This window comes from Nuphar pumila, chromosome 12, assembly GCF_984573655.1.
Source record: "Nuphar pumila chromosome 12, dmNupPumi1.hap1.1, whole genome shotgun sequence".
Lineage (NCBI taxonomy): Eukaryota > Viridiplantae > Streptophyta > Magnoliopsida > Nymphaeales > Nymphaeaceae > Nuphar > Nuphar pumila.
The window spans coordinates 5,394,062-5,407,961 of NC_143260.1; the positions used below are offsets into that span (position 1 = coordinate 5,394,062).

The 13,900-nt window shown below is 42.6% G+C and overlaps 1 protein-coding gene across 1 annotated transcript; it reads right to left on the bottom strand.

Moving 5' to 3' along the window:
- Positions 1-711: 711 nt before the first annotated feature.
- LOC149819765 (putative LRR receptor-like serine/threonine-protein kinase At1g53440) lies at positions 712-4,066 on the bottom strand. Its single transcript, XM_089983391.1, has 4 exons — positions 3,866-4,066; positions 3,318-3,470; positions 2,817-2,935; positions 712-1,087 (listed from the first exon to the last, which is right to left on the bottom strand). The coding sequence occupies exons 2-4, from the start codon at positions 3,376-3,378 to the stop codon at positions 932-934; spliced, it is 336 nt and encodes a 111-aa protein (XP_089839517.1). The 5' UTR covers positions 3,379-3,470; positions 3,866-4,066; the 3' UTR covers positions 712-931.
- Positions 4,067-13,900: the final 9,834 nt, after the last annotated feature.

Consider the following 13,900-nt stretch of genomic DNA (forward strand, 5'->3'; position numbering starts at 1 on the left):
CAGGAGCAGAGCCTATTAGATCTGAACCTAGACCGCCTATGCCCCATTCCACTACGTCAAACCCTTTGGGGCTGTTGCCTTTGGGGCTTGAAAGCTACTTTTTGGGTTTTGTGATGAGGACCACAATGTACAGGAAATTTAGTCTGGGATTTGAAAATGTAATGGGTAAAAAAGGCAAGGTCAAAGTTGGGTGTATTCTTGGTGAGTAAAAAAGGCCTCAAAGGTGAGAAAAGAGAGTTTTCCTTGGCATAGCCTAAAAAAAAAAGAACTTGTGATTGTTTTTAGAGGAAGTGTCAGAGAATAAAAAAAATTAAGAATTCAAAAATTATAAAAAGGAACACAAATTAATGCGTAAAAAATACTTAATTTTATTGATAAAAAGTATGTATCGTGATAAAATGGTCATATTTACACTTGCACCTTAGTATAACGCTGTTTCCAAAATGTGGGTTTGAATATACTTCTACCGTGATATCACTTTTTCGTGAGATATTGAAATACAGCCCTGTAGCAAATGCTATCAGACAACACTTTCCCCCAGCTTGTCTTAAGAAACAAAAAGCCAGGCCTTTTTGCTATTCCAATGCAAATATTGCACCTTGTCGCCCAAGTTAGTTTTAAATGGTGTTCAGTTGTACCTACAAATCATCGAATTTCCATGCATGAGCTTGAGCCCTGTATCAAATCATTTCACAGGATACCCTTGTACCATTGATCTCAAAGATCATCTCAGTATATGTTCATAACCATGTATGTGACTTGAGAAGCCACACAACCGTGAGTAGATTATCCATCTTTAAGATGAGTAGAATCATACAAGGATGTATCCAAATTTCATAATTACATAAGTACCTATCATACACAGAAAAATCTTACCAAAGAGAACTCGTGCAAGGGTGTTATTTTCCATGTACTCGTATATTAGCATCAATTAGTTGCCTTCAGTACAACAGCCGAATAACTTCACGAGATTTGGGTGTTTCACGGCAGATATCATGCTTATCTCATTTAAGAATTCTCGATTCCCTTGTCTTGATTTCGATGAAAGCTGTTTAACTGCAATTATCCTACCATCTGGTAGTGCGCCCTGCTTTAATGAGAAGCATAAAATATAAGAACTGCTGATCACAAACATCACAATGATGACATGAACAAAACAGAATTACATCTTGGAGGCCATCTATCAGATTGCAACCCTATAATATTCATAAAACATTTTTTTTCTTCTCTCAAACCATGCTACTACGGAGGATCATTTTTATATATATTAATGTGCTTGCCTTGTATCACAGTGTTTTAAGGTGGATGGCACAGAATTAGGAAAGTAGTTTCAGTCGTTACCAGTTACCACAAGTTTGCCTTGTGCATGTTGACAATGTAAGGAACCATGCAAAATATTCTCGTGCCTGACTCCTATACTTGTTATTATTTCAAAACCTAAGACATTTAAATGAAATGCACAAGTGAATTATGCTGTTGGCCGTCTCAGAAAAAACAAGCATCAAGCACATGCTTGATTGTGTAGTGGCTCATCTGCCATTTATCGAGTTCCTCAATGCTAATTGCCATTCATCTCAAGGTTGAAGTATTGTATCGTTACCCGTATTGGTTGGGTCTAAAATATGATATGTATCATATTGTAAAAAATCATAAATTTTTAATTCTAAAAAATCATGAAAAAAAAATTAACAAAAATTCTAAAAAAATCATAACACCTAAACAATGATGAATTGCACAAAATACAACCATAAAATCACATATAAAGCATTTATGTCTTTATGAGTGCATAAGACATCATAACCAAGTTTTTTAAAAATAACACATGAAACATTAACCAAGTTTTTAAAAATATACCATCATTCATCATCATTATCTTTTGATTCTATGCTAGGGGTTGTAGGATCAAAAGTACTGTGTGCATCTTCGTCCTCCTAGGACTGCACATACCCCATTTCTACATAACTCATCTCTTTGTCTTGTTTTCTTTCTCTCAGACCATTAAGTAATTGTTGACATTGCTATTTTACGACATCTGATAAATTTATTTACGTGCAGGCCACAACATTGAGATGTGTCCCGGCTAAATAATTCTTCAACCGAGAGATACCACCTGAAAAAACAATATGCAATAGTTGCACTCAACTTTCAATCGGTTTCCACTCATTACTCGAGTGCACCATTGCCATGTCGGATCATTTCATGCCATCTTCTCCCAAAAAAACTCAATAAGAAGCAAAAATAATTAGAATAAGGTTTTTTTACCTTAACCCACTTCCTTGAATGAAAAAATAGTGGAAATACACTCTTATTTGAACAAACCGCAAAAGCTCTCTCCCTTGCACATGGATCAGCCCTAAATCGTTCTCATGAGTCCTAGGGTGCTTGGATACCTCTCTAATGACTTACAAATAAGGGAGTCGGCCCTCAAGAGGTCTTTAAAACCCCAAAACTGAAAATTACAATTTGACCCTTTTTTAAGTGTGTCGACCCTGTATATGATACGGTATGATATGATGCAGATACGATATGAGTGCATATCGTATCGATATTCCTCATAGTAACGATATGTATCATATGATACAGTACGATATGTACAACATTGATTCATCTTATGATGTGGACTGCACAAAAGATGTTTTTCAGTCACTTTTAAATACAACCACTAATGCATTCTAATTTCTGTAAGGACATATCTTGCATGAAAAAACTCAAAATTGAAAAATAAAATACAACACTTGGAATATGAACACTTCATGACAAAGCATCAAATGAGAAGAGAAATCATATTGCAATTTCTTGATGTTAGAACGTCATACCTTGTAAACTGGTCCAAATCCACCTTCTCCAATCTTGTTCACAGGGTCAAAGTTATTAGTGGCTGCCTTTATCTGTTTAATACTGAAGTACGCCTTTTGTTTCTTCAAGTCTTTAAGTTCTGTAAAGAAAAAAAAAGTACCAGAGAAATTTAAATGCTTGATTAGGGACTTGGGCAGATTTCTTATGTCAACCGATTATCAGTAGGACTTGGAAATTCTTAAAGGTAAGACTTCAAGGTCTCCATGTAACAGTGATTCAGAAGTTTCAGTTAAACAGACCTAACTGCTTTCCAAATTACTGTTGGTTTACTTGAAGATATTTAAGCTTACAGTTCAGTTGAAATTTTCATAGTTGTCCAGAGTAGATGTCGGCCAAAGTACAAAGCTTCATGGTGGGGATCATAATGTGCATGATGAAAATGATCAAAATTTATTTAATTACTAGTCCTCATAAATCTTATGATAACTATTTGAAGCACGTTGAATTAGATTTCTTTGCACCTTCATGCAATGGATCTTTGCCTCCACGCCGGACCTTCCAATAAAGGATTGCTAAAACCATCAAGATGATAAGACAGCTGGCAAGGACAATCACAATGATTATTGCAGTGGAGATCTTGTGGCCAGGTTTACCATGGTTAATAGGAGTGAAATCTGCATGAAAGCAAAAGATACGCGCATTAGAGGATGATGCACAAAGGCTGCAGTGGAATTGAAAATCGAAACAGTTTCTACCCATTGGATGTTCCGATAGTACTATTACCCATAGTCGGTGGAATGTAAATTTACATGGGCACCCCATGAAAGCTTCCCCTTTTGAAGTCCACAAGGTAGTGGAATCAACCATTCAAGCTACACTATGAGCTACAGAGCTCATTTTTGGCAGAAGACCCCAATAAATATAAATGCAGCCTAATGTTTTGCATGAGATTGAAAGATAGTATTTTTGAAGCCTAGTCCGTGTAACTATCAAGAAATCTTTGCCCCCATAGAAAATAACAAGTAGCTGCCAATGATAAAATTGAAGAGTTTAAGGCAAATCAACTTACTAGGCTTCACTGAAATAGCTGAGACAAGAGGTCCATAAACACCTTTTTCTGGAATTATAAAAGTCCCTTTCCCTGCCCAATAGAAATTGATCTCCAGTGTGTGTTGCCACTTTCACATTGAAACTCTTGATGACTTCCTTACCTGGGCCACCAGCTTCGCTTTCAATGTTGAAATTCTTCAACACTATTTCATGCTGCATGGTGAAAAGATCAGGACAATTTAATTCTCACCACGAAGAGGGTTTACTGAAGTGGCAAGCAAATTACTCACTTGGATGTATACATCAAAGACACGCTCTCCAAGACTGGTGAAAGTTTGGTCATCTGTAAATATTATTTCAGCAAAGTGAAGGCGGACATTGTAGTTTCCATTCTGTAGGCATAGGCCATAATATGTCATGGTGATTGGTGTAGCACGTGCTGTCATGTATAGTGTTGGGTCACTCATCAGCAGTCTGGTTTTGTTGGTTGGTATGAAACTGGGTTTACCGTAGTCCATAAACCATCCAGTACTAGTAAAGGCCCAGTTGCCATTTCCGCTGTAGAAGAATACTGAGTCCCCAGTTTGTTCATCTGCTTCATACTTGCCCCCATCAATAGTATATTCCTTCCCTCCACAATTTATAAACAAGGAAGAATCTGCCAATAGCATGTTAATAAGTAGTCAAGTGACTCAAGTCACACACACAAACGGAATTCCAATATTGATATAGCTGACAAGTTAAAGGGCTTAATGTTTTTCTATTATCCAAACGGCTAATACTTACATTTTGCTAAACCTTTGCAGGGGAAATCCTTTCTTAAGCATGCAGGAACTCTAGAAAAAGAAAACATTGTTAGGATTCTTACCATGCTTAACAATACCACTACTGTCATCAATTTAGTAATAATGGTATGTGTTGGTTGAACCAAGATATCACCTCAACAATTCAATCTCAAGAAAGGAAATAAAGAGCTTACGAATTGTCAGTTGTGGAAGAGAAACTGGACACGAGGTTCCTGGAGCAGTGAGAAGCAGAATATTAATGTTACAGAGCCTAATGCAAGCTAAATGATACTCGAAGACAAGGAATCAAAGATTGGCAGGTGAGTATTCTTACACATTCCCTGGTGAACACATTGCATTTGAATATGCACCTCCAAAACCGTTCTTTGATAAATCTCTGTAAAGGAATAAATGTTTGGTGGCTGTTTAAGCAGATTATATACAAGTATGCATGCCACTAAGAAAGTCCCTGTAATAACCCGAGAAAAAAAATCGTTTGGATCCGGGCCGGATCCAGACCCGGATCTGACCCGGGTGATAAGTCAGCTGTGTGCTTTTAAAAGTACGCAGCAGCGAAGGGGGGGAGGCTCTCGAAACTTCCTTCCCCCTCTCGTCTCTCAGTCTCTGCATTCTCTCTCCCCCGACCGACTCCCTTTCTCTGCGTTGCCGAGCACGGCCACCAACGCCCCCCTCCTTCCGACAAGCACCTTCCGACGAGCACCTTCCGGCAGCCTCCCTAGGTATGCTCCTTCCCCCTCTGCTCTCGTCTCTCTCTCCTTTTCGTCGCTTTCCTCGACCGCCATCATCGGCAAGCAAAGCCATTGGCGACAGCATCACCGGATCCCACCCTCACCGGCGACAGTCGCTTCTCTCCCTGCTGCGATCTCTCAGCTCATCGAAAGGCCCTGACGTCAGCAGCCTGCTCGAGCCTCCACTCTGCGACCTCGCCGGCGACGCTCGCATGCCGGCGATCCTTCCTCAGGTGACCCCCTCCTGGTACGCGCCGCTTCTCTTCCCCTTTTCTTTTTTCCTTCCGTCGACCGACAGGGGCAAAAGCCCCTGCCTGTCGGTCTTTTACGGCAGAGAATGACCGTCCAGCAAGGGCTTTAGCCCCTGCCACTTTTTCAACAGGTCGGCAGGGGTAAAACCCCTGCCGCCTGTGAGAAGGGTTCTGGCAGGGGGTTTTGGGCCCCCTGCCTGCCCTTTTGTGTTCACAGGGAGGGTGGAGACCCCTCCCTGTCCCTTCTTTTTTTCACAGGGAGGGAGGGTCGAGCCCTCCCTGTCTCCTTTTTGTCGTGCAGGGGAGGGTACGACCCTCCTTGCCTCTGTTTGTTGCGGGGAAGGGTTCGAGCCCTCCCTGCCTACGTGCTATGCAGGGGAGGGTTCAACCCCCCCCCCCCCCTCTGCTTTCGTAATATGCAGGAGGAGGGGTCGACCCCGCTCCTCGGTCCCTTGATGTTAGGGGAGGGGTCGAGCCCCTCCCTGCTTGTCTTTTATACAGGGGGAGGGGTCGAGCCCCTCCCTGCTTGTTTATTGAGTAGGGAAGGGGTCAATCCCCTCCCTGTTTCCGTGTTTCGCTGGGAAGGGGCCGAGACCCCCCTTCCTCCCTCTATTGCTCCCTGTGTTCTGTTTCTCTGCTTGGCAAACAGGGGCTCATCCCCTATCTTTGTTTCTTTTTGCAGGACGGAACAGGTTCGTCGCCGTTGTCCTTTTGCAGAGATGGCAGAGGACCGAGTCCCCTAGCCCTCTTTGCATATTTGGCAGGCAGGGGCGAAGCCGTCCCCTGCCGCCCCCTTAGTGGCTTGCAGGGAAGGGCCTCGCTTCCTTGCTCTTTTGGAAGGCCGGGCGAAGCCTCCCTTGTTGTCTTCTGTTTCTTGCTGACAGCAGGTCGGTAGGGGCTCGCAGCCCATGCCCCTGCCCCTGCTTCTTGGGCTTATGGTAGGTGCGCAAAGGTACAATGCCCCTGCCCCTGCCTCTGCTTCCCTTACGTCAGGACGGCGACAATGCCCCTGACCTTCTATTTTTGGTGTTAGCTTGCTAAGATCGTCACTTTTGCAGCTCGTACGACAGATCCCGCTCGCGCTCCGCGACCTGAGCCGTCCATCGCTTACACTCGCAGACGCCAGCAAGCTTCCAACTCTCAAAGGTAGGGAAAGATTGCACAAAGGACTTGACAATTGAATTGAGTTCAATTAACTAAAAAGGACAATTAAATAAATATATATGCATATATATATCATATATATTTATACGAGTACGCATTTAACTCAAGAACGCGGTTTCGCAATCCTTATCCTTTACTTTGTCATCGCGCATCGCGCAAAGGTTTTGTGTTGCACTCCTGCTTACATCCTTTACTTTGCCGTTACGCATCGCGCAAAGGTTTTGTGTTGCACTCCTGCTTACAGCTTTTACTTTGCCGTCGCGCATCGCGCAAAGGTTTTGCGTTGCACTCCTGCTTACAACCTTTACTTTGCCGTCGCGCATCCCACAAAGGTTCTGCGTTGCACTCCTGCTTACAGTCTTTACTTTGTCGTCGCGCTTTGCGCCCAGGCTCTTGCTTTTGCATGTGTGTTGTTACTGCCTTGCTATTGCAGATGACGCTCAGGTTTTCGCTCAATGCATACGCGTTTGAGGCATCCTCGTGGAGGATGCAAGAGGCATCTACCACTCTCCCTCTTGCGACAAGAGTTGAGTCAGGAGCTTAGCGATTCATCATCATAAAAGGAGAGGGATCCCTAGCAGGAATCCAGGTTCTTCGAGTACGCAGTCCTACAGCCGAATTGGTATTCGAGTGAACTTCATAGCAGGGGTTCTGTTGAGAAACCTGTATTCCGTCTATCGAGGCCGGTATCGAGTCATGCGAGACATGTAGATACCCTGATAACGGATGCGATTCGAGATAATCACATGCCAATTGTTGGCACAAGCTGCTGGTTGTTTCAAAGGACAAAGAATGTCAAAGTATAGTTTGACAAGCATTACATCTTTGTGAAACACTTCTGATGAGGCTCTTATTGAGGAGTTATACCCCTTTCATCCTAGAGTACTTGTAGTCGTGCACTACACATCTAGTACTGCGATGATCGGGTAAGACGGTCGTGCAACCTCGAATAGTGCTAAATGCACAATGCTGTAATCACATAAATGACCTCACATTCTCCTTCACAGGCAAGATGCTAAGTGGTTTAAAGACCACAGCATAGGATGGGTCGTTAGTTAAGCAACCCCTAACGCACTCATTCGCTTCTGGTTGTTCTGTCAAGGGAGAGTACAGAGCGGTACAAAACTCCAATGGACAGGTTGTTAACAACCACCCCACGGGCAATGATCCGGCCTCCCCAGTCATTGGAGTTAAGGGGAAAGGGGCTACAATAGTTAGTTCAACACTTCTGCAGAAGTTGGATGCATCTGTGGCACTGCTTATCATCCTTTGGGGAATCCTCTCTCGGCTAAAGCCGTCCCTTTAGGAGCGGACTCAACTAGCTATTCGGGTTATTGAAAATACATAGAATAACAAACGCCAGAACTAATCTCAGTTGTTTCTACGTTTTGCCTGCGCGTACCCGCAGGCGAGTAATATCGAAACATAAAGTTTGTTCACACTGGTTGATTGCTCACTTGCTCGATAGTTAAGTATGCTACTCGTTGAGCTGTACCCGCCTGTTGAGGCGTTACTCTAGTTTGTTAAACTGCTTACGCAGTTATTCACTAAGTAACATCTAGCTTCTCATACTAGTTAAATACTTATAATAATAGCATTATGCCAGTTACTACATATTAGCATGTGACTTGTTTTACCCCTTAGTCGAACTGTTTAGTGCTTATTGTAGTGTAGCACTTGTTGGCTTGCATCTCTTATGATTGATGTGATTGCATACAGCTCGTAATCTACGAACTGGTGGCAACTAGGATTGATGTGGCCGCTTGTCTTATAAGTTGCTTACATATTGTGATATAACTGCTGCCGTATGATTGCTTATGAATGGCTTGTGATGCAATGGTTTATGCCTTACGATTAATTTAATTACTTGCTGATGGACTGAGCCATTTGATGGTAATTGTATGTATTCTGAGCATTGTTATGAGTGCTTGTCTTATTCAGTTGTTTTGTTTGGCTGTCGGATAGAGTTAGTTACTCTTCGCCTATAGAATCAGTTGGATTGCCATATCTGCGTGTTCTCATGTATCGTTTACTCTTGCTTTGAGGTCCTATTTGAGGATTATAATGTTCCTTGTGGCAATATTTCGATGCGTAGTATTATATGCTTCTGTGTGATATGATTGATGTGCCACGTGATAAGAAATGTTGAGAGTATGCGATAATATGTTTATGGTTCATGGAGCCTTATTGGAGGAATGGGTGATCGTGTGTTTTGTTTTACCATGTGCAGTGATATGCTACATATTGCTGATATTCATGTTTGTGCCCATATTGGTGGCTACTGGCCCAAGAGCGGTCAATTGTTTGGAGCAGTCGACTGTATTGATGCATGTATCACCGAGTAGGGTGTCTATTGAGGACCGGATTTTCAAAGGATTATCTGCGAGGGCGTGTATGATCAAGATCAGGTGAACCGACTAGAGTGGTAGATTCTCTGTGAGGATGTACACTGTCCACGAGCGGGTAGCCGCAAAGACGGTGAACTCGTGTGAGGAAGTGTATGGTCCAAGACCAGGTATACCATCTAGGGCGAAATTCCTTGTGAGGTTATACATTTCCGAGACCAGGTAATCCAGCGTTGATCTTGTTGATTGTAATAGTGGCTATCGACCCTGAGAGCGGTCATTTGCGTTGATGCGTGTATCGTAAAGATTTTCATTGGCTAGGGCTTTTGTTGGGGACCGGCTTCCCAAAGGTCTCGCTGTGAGGGTATGTATGATCAAGATCAAGTGACCCGGCTAGAGCGGTAGAATCTTTGTGAGGATATACACTGTCCACGAACGGGTAGCCGCAAAGACGGTGAACTCTTGTGAGGAAGTGTATGGTCCAAGACCAGGTATACCCTCTAAGGCGGTAATTCCCTGTCAGGTCGTATATCTCTCGGACCGAGCGACCCGACGTGGATCTTGTGTTTTTGTTTACCATAAAAAGTTATGGTGAGCTGTGATGATCTTCTGAGATTGTTTGAGATAGCCAGTCATAAATCTATAGTTTGGCTTTCTGTTTTAGCATGATTACATGCAGGACTCAGATGTGAGAATCAGATCGCTAGCGATTTTAGATCATGATCATATTTTGGACCTTCTATGAAATGGTGGGCTTTTCTGAGAAAGTATGACGCCTTAGTGAGTCATAACCGGTGACAGTTGGCCGCGTAAGGCCTTGAGAGATGAGAATAAATTAAAGTTGTTCAGGACAAGCGTTTATTAGGAATAGTGAGAGCGACAAACGATGTCCTGATAATGATTCAATGCAGAGACCCCGTTCTAGGAACGAGAACAAGCTAGTTGCGTGGTGGTTCACAGCCTACGATCAATTAAATTGTATGCTGTGTTTGTCAGTTGCACTGCTTACTTGCTTGAACTGCTTACTGCTTGCTCTATTTACGCATTTGCACTACTTACGCGTTTGTACTGCTTACCCTATTGCACTGCTTACCTGTTTAATTGCATATCTGCTTTAAACTGCTTAGCATACTGAATTAAATGTACTTAATTCAGTTTCCTGTAGTCTCTCTTGTGCACCTACTAGTTTTTCGCGAAACTAACCCATTCTATGGGTACAGGTGATGATTAGGTACAACACGGGCGATGACACGATTGCAAGATGGCTTCAAGACTTCTTCTTTTTGCTCTAAGCTCCCATCCTGGACGTTTTGGGTTTGTAACGGATTTTCCTTGGGATATCCGAATTTGTGAGTTTTGGTTCTTTTAGCTAACACGCCCAAAGTTGTCTTCTTGCCTTATGTATTAACAAAAGAATAGTCTTCCGCTGATTTCATAAACAAACTCTGAAGGAAAGCGATTTTTCCTAGTCTCTTGCCTGTTTTCTGAAAGGTTCGCAAGTTTGAAATTTTGGGACGTTACAGTCCCTAACATTCATCGTTTAAACAATCTACAAATAATGCGGCAGAGAGTATCGAAAAAGAAAATAGAATTAGCAAGTTTATAACCGTTATTACATGGAAGTGTTATGTACATTGTAACATCATGCACAAAGAGTCGTTTTCTTGTAATTTTTAAGTTGACTTTTTTTGTCATTTTGAATCCATTATTAAATTCTTAAAAGTCAAGATCAATGTACCTTTCTTAAAAACTAACCATGCCCTTATCTACAAATGCCATTTCCCCTCTCATCCATTGCTTGACTAACTTGGCTACTACTCACCTGAAAATTAATTGGGGATGGATTTTAACCTCCACCCCCGCCTCCATCCCCGTTTCATGTCCTCCATCCCCGGTCCAAACGGGGGTGAGGCGGGTGGGGCCCATTTCCCCTCTGTTTGTAGTCATTCCTTAAAGGATTGGGGACGGAGCGGGGTGGGGACGGAGCGGGGTGGGGACGGAGCGGGGATTGAGACGGGAATGGGGCGGGGCGGGGCGGGGGAAAGCGTAAGTTCATTCCCGCACAGGGATAGATTTTAACCTTCATCCCAGCTTCCATCCCCGTTTTATGCCCTTCATCCCCAGTCCAAACGGGGTGAGATGGGGTGGGGCCCCATTGTCCCCCGTCCCACTGCCATCCCTGTTCATTATACAACTTTCAAGGGAAACTGTTGAGTTGTCAATCCTTTTTATTTTCTTTTTTCAATAAAACAAATATCAATTCATCGGTAAAAAAAGTATCATGCTTTCACAAGTGGGTCCCAGCTAGTTTTTCTTACCATCTAGCACTTTTCATGTGTCAATCCTTCCTTACCTCCCCGGCTACGAAAGCATTGGCATGAGAAAGCTGAGCTGGCATAATTTATTAAAAATCCATGCCCCTTTCCATGAAAGCTTTTCCCTTCAACTGGAATGAAACATACATGTCCTCACTACCAACGGGAGAGCACATCCAGCTTCAACCTCCTGGCGAAGGACACCTTGTGACTTGAATTCATTAAGTCTCTTCAACTTGGTGATGTTCAAGAGTCGTCCCTACTAGATGAGTGTAGCCCTCGTCATGAGCTATATAATCTGAACCTTCGGTGCCCAAACCATAAGAGGTAACGAGTACAAGTTTCTATTACCGACGAGTAGAAAATCATGAGTGATGCGTTAATAAAATTCAAGAAACACGCTGTCCTTGGAGGCTTATTTGTATCTTTATCTATCTACAAGTTTGTCAAATTTTAGCGAATTAATCAGCCGGCGCAAGAAATTTCAGAATGACGACCATCTCCCATCCGATAACCATCGGCCGGAAGAACCATCTTTTCCAAAATGACCAAAAATTTGTTCCTTTTTTCAGAAAGAAGGTACAAACTCCCGAAATGACAAAAACGTCCTTTAATATTTATGCACAAGTATCCTGAAAAATGAGAAAAATGAACTACTGACTATCTCTGCGTATTCCCTGATGGAGATTTTCCTGGAAGGATCAAATTAAAACTCTAATCCTAAGTTGATCGTTTCAATTAAACCTGATTAAGAAGATCGATGGATCTTCAAGACATTCTAAGAAAGTCGAGACTGCCTACTTCATTGAAAACCCCTAATTCTTCTCGAGATTTCATCGTGATAATTCATTTAACAGAGGAAGATTGATAGAAGCAGAAATATGGATTTGGATGATAACTTCACACCAAAATCGGAACAAATATAAGAAAAAATCAGCGAAAAAAGAAAAGGAAAGGTATGGAGAGAAATTATAACCTTCCATGGAGGGGAGTCTCGCAGCGTCGGATCGGAAATTCCCGTGGGAATCGGAGGCGAGAAACAAGAAGACGGAGAGGAACGAAGCGAAGAAGAGTCTGGAGAAAGCGTCGTCGCCGATTCCCGCCATTTCCCTTCCTTCTCTTTCACCGATTGCCGGCCTTCTTCTTCATACGAATCGATCAAACGGAGAAAAGGGAAAAACCTTTCTTTTTCTTTTTTTCAGGAAGAATAGTATTCTCTCAAAGAAGGGAGAAACTAATTAAGAATATATAATGGGATGATGGGTTACGGTGATACAGGCGTTGTGCCCACAGGTAGCGCTGGTAAACGAGCCCAACGAGTCGAGCTTGAAGTGTTTTTAAGCTTTGCCTAATTCTTGTATAGAAAGACGAGCAGAGTTTGAAGCTGATAATGAGTCCGAGCTATAACGAATCCAGCTTGAGTTGGCTTGCTTACATCAAAGTTACATGGCCATGTAGCTGTCGCTGGCTGTTCTGACAACGTATCTTCGTGCTTGTAAGTTGACAGTTAGAAAGTATCTTTTATTGCTACTTGATGGGTCCTGGGCCGCCTTGATCACCCACCATCTATTGTTGGGCTCCATAGCTGCCACGCTGTAATCTCAGAGATGAAGGGTGATCAAGTGCAGGGACACATTGGAAGTGTGCCATCACATTGCACCTTACCCTCCCCTCCCTCTCCGATCGAGCACCTATTATTCATGTTTGACTTGACCAACATATTTTACAGAGGTCTTTTCTTTGTGGAGCCACAAGTGGCTTAGTTGATTTGCCCACAAGAAAGATATCCTGTTTTTAATGCACCAAAAGTCCAACCAAATCTACATTTAAGCTCGGCCATGTCCAGGATGCAAATGGGTCGGATTCAGGTCGGTGGTTATGCAATTTTTGCCTACTTAGAATCCGATTCTAATATGAATCCCCATGTAATTAGCTATTTCGGATCCAAAACATTTGCAATGCTAATCCAAGTAATCATTGTCAATGGCATCTGCATCGCAACAAAGTTATGAGGATGTGACTATTTTAATGAAAGGCGTTTTCAGTCCTCAAATCTCTTCCCCACCACAAGTATGATAGTATCCATGCTTTCACAAAATGATTCTCAAATGTTTGAGCATTAATTGATGGAAATTAGGGATGCAAACGGTTCGGATTTCAGATCTAAAATTACATCGGAGAGTCGGGTCATGCAGTTCTGATCAGAGACAGACAAAATTTGCAAAATCCCCTTCTTAAATCTGTTATGTTTGCAACCCTAATGGAAATGATAATTTCTTTATTAAGACGCTCCCTCCCAACCACAAATAAAAAAAAATGAAATCCAGGTGGGTAGCTGTTTAGCACATACATCTAGGGCTGGTTAACGAGCCGAACGAACCGAACAGGGCATGCTGGGCAAAGCTCAAGCTCTGCTCATCCCTAAATGAGACGACCCGAGGTGGC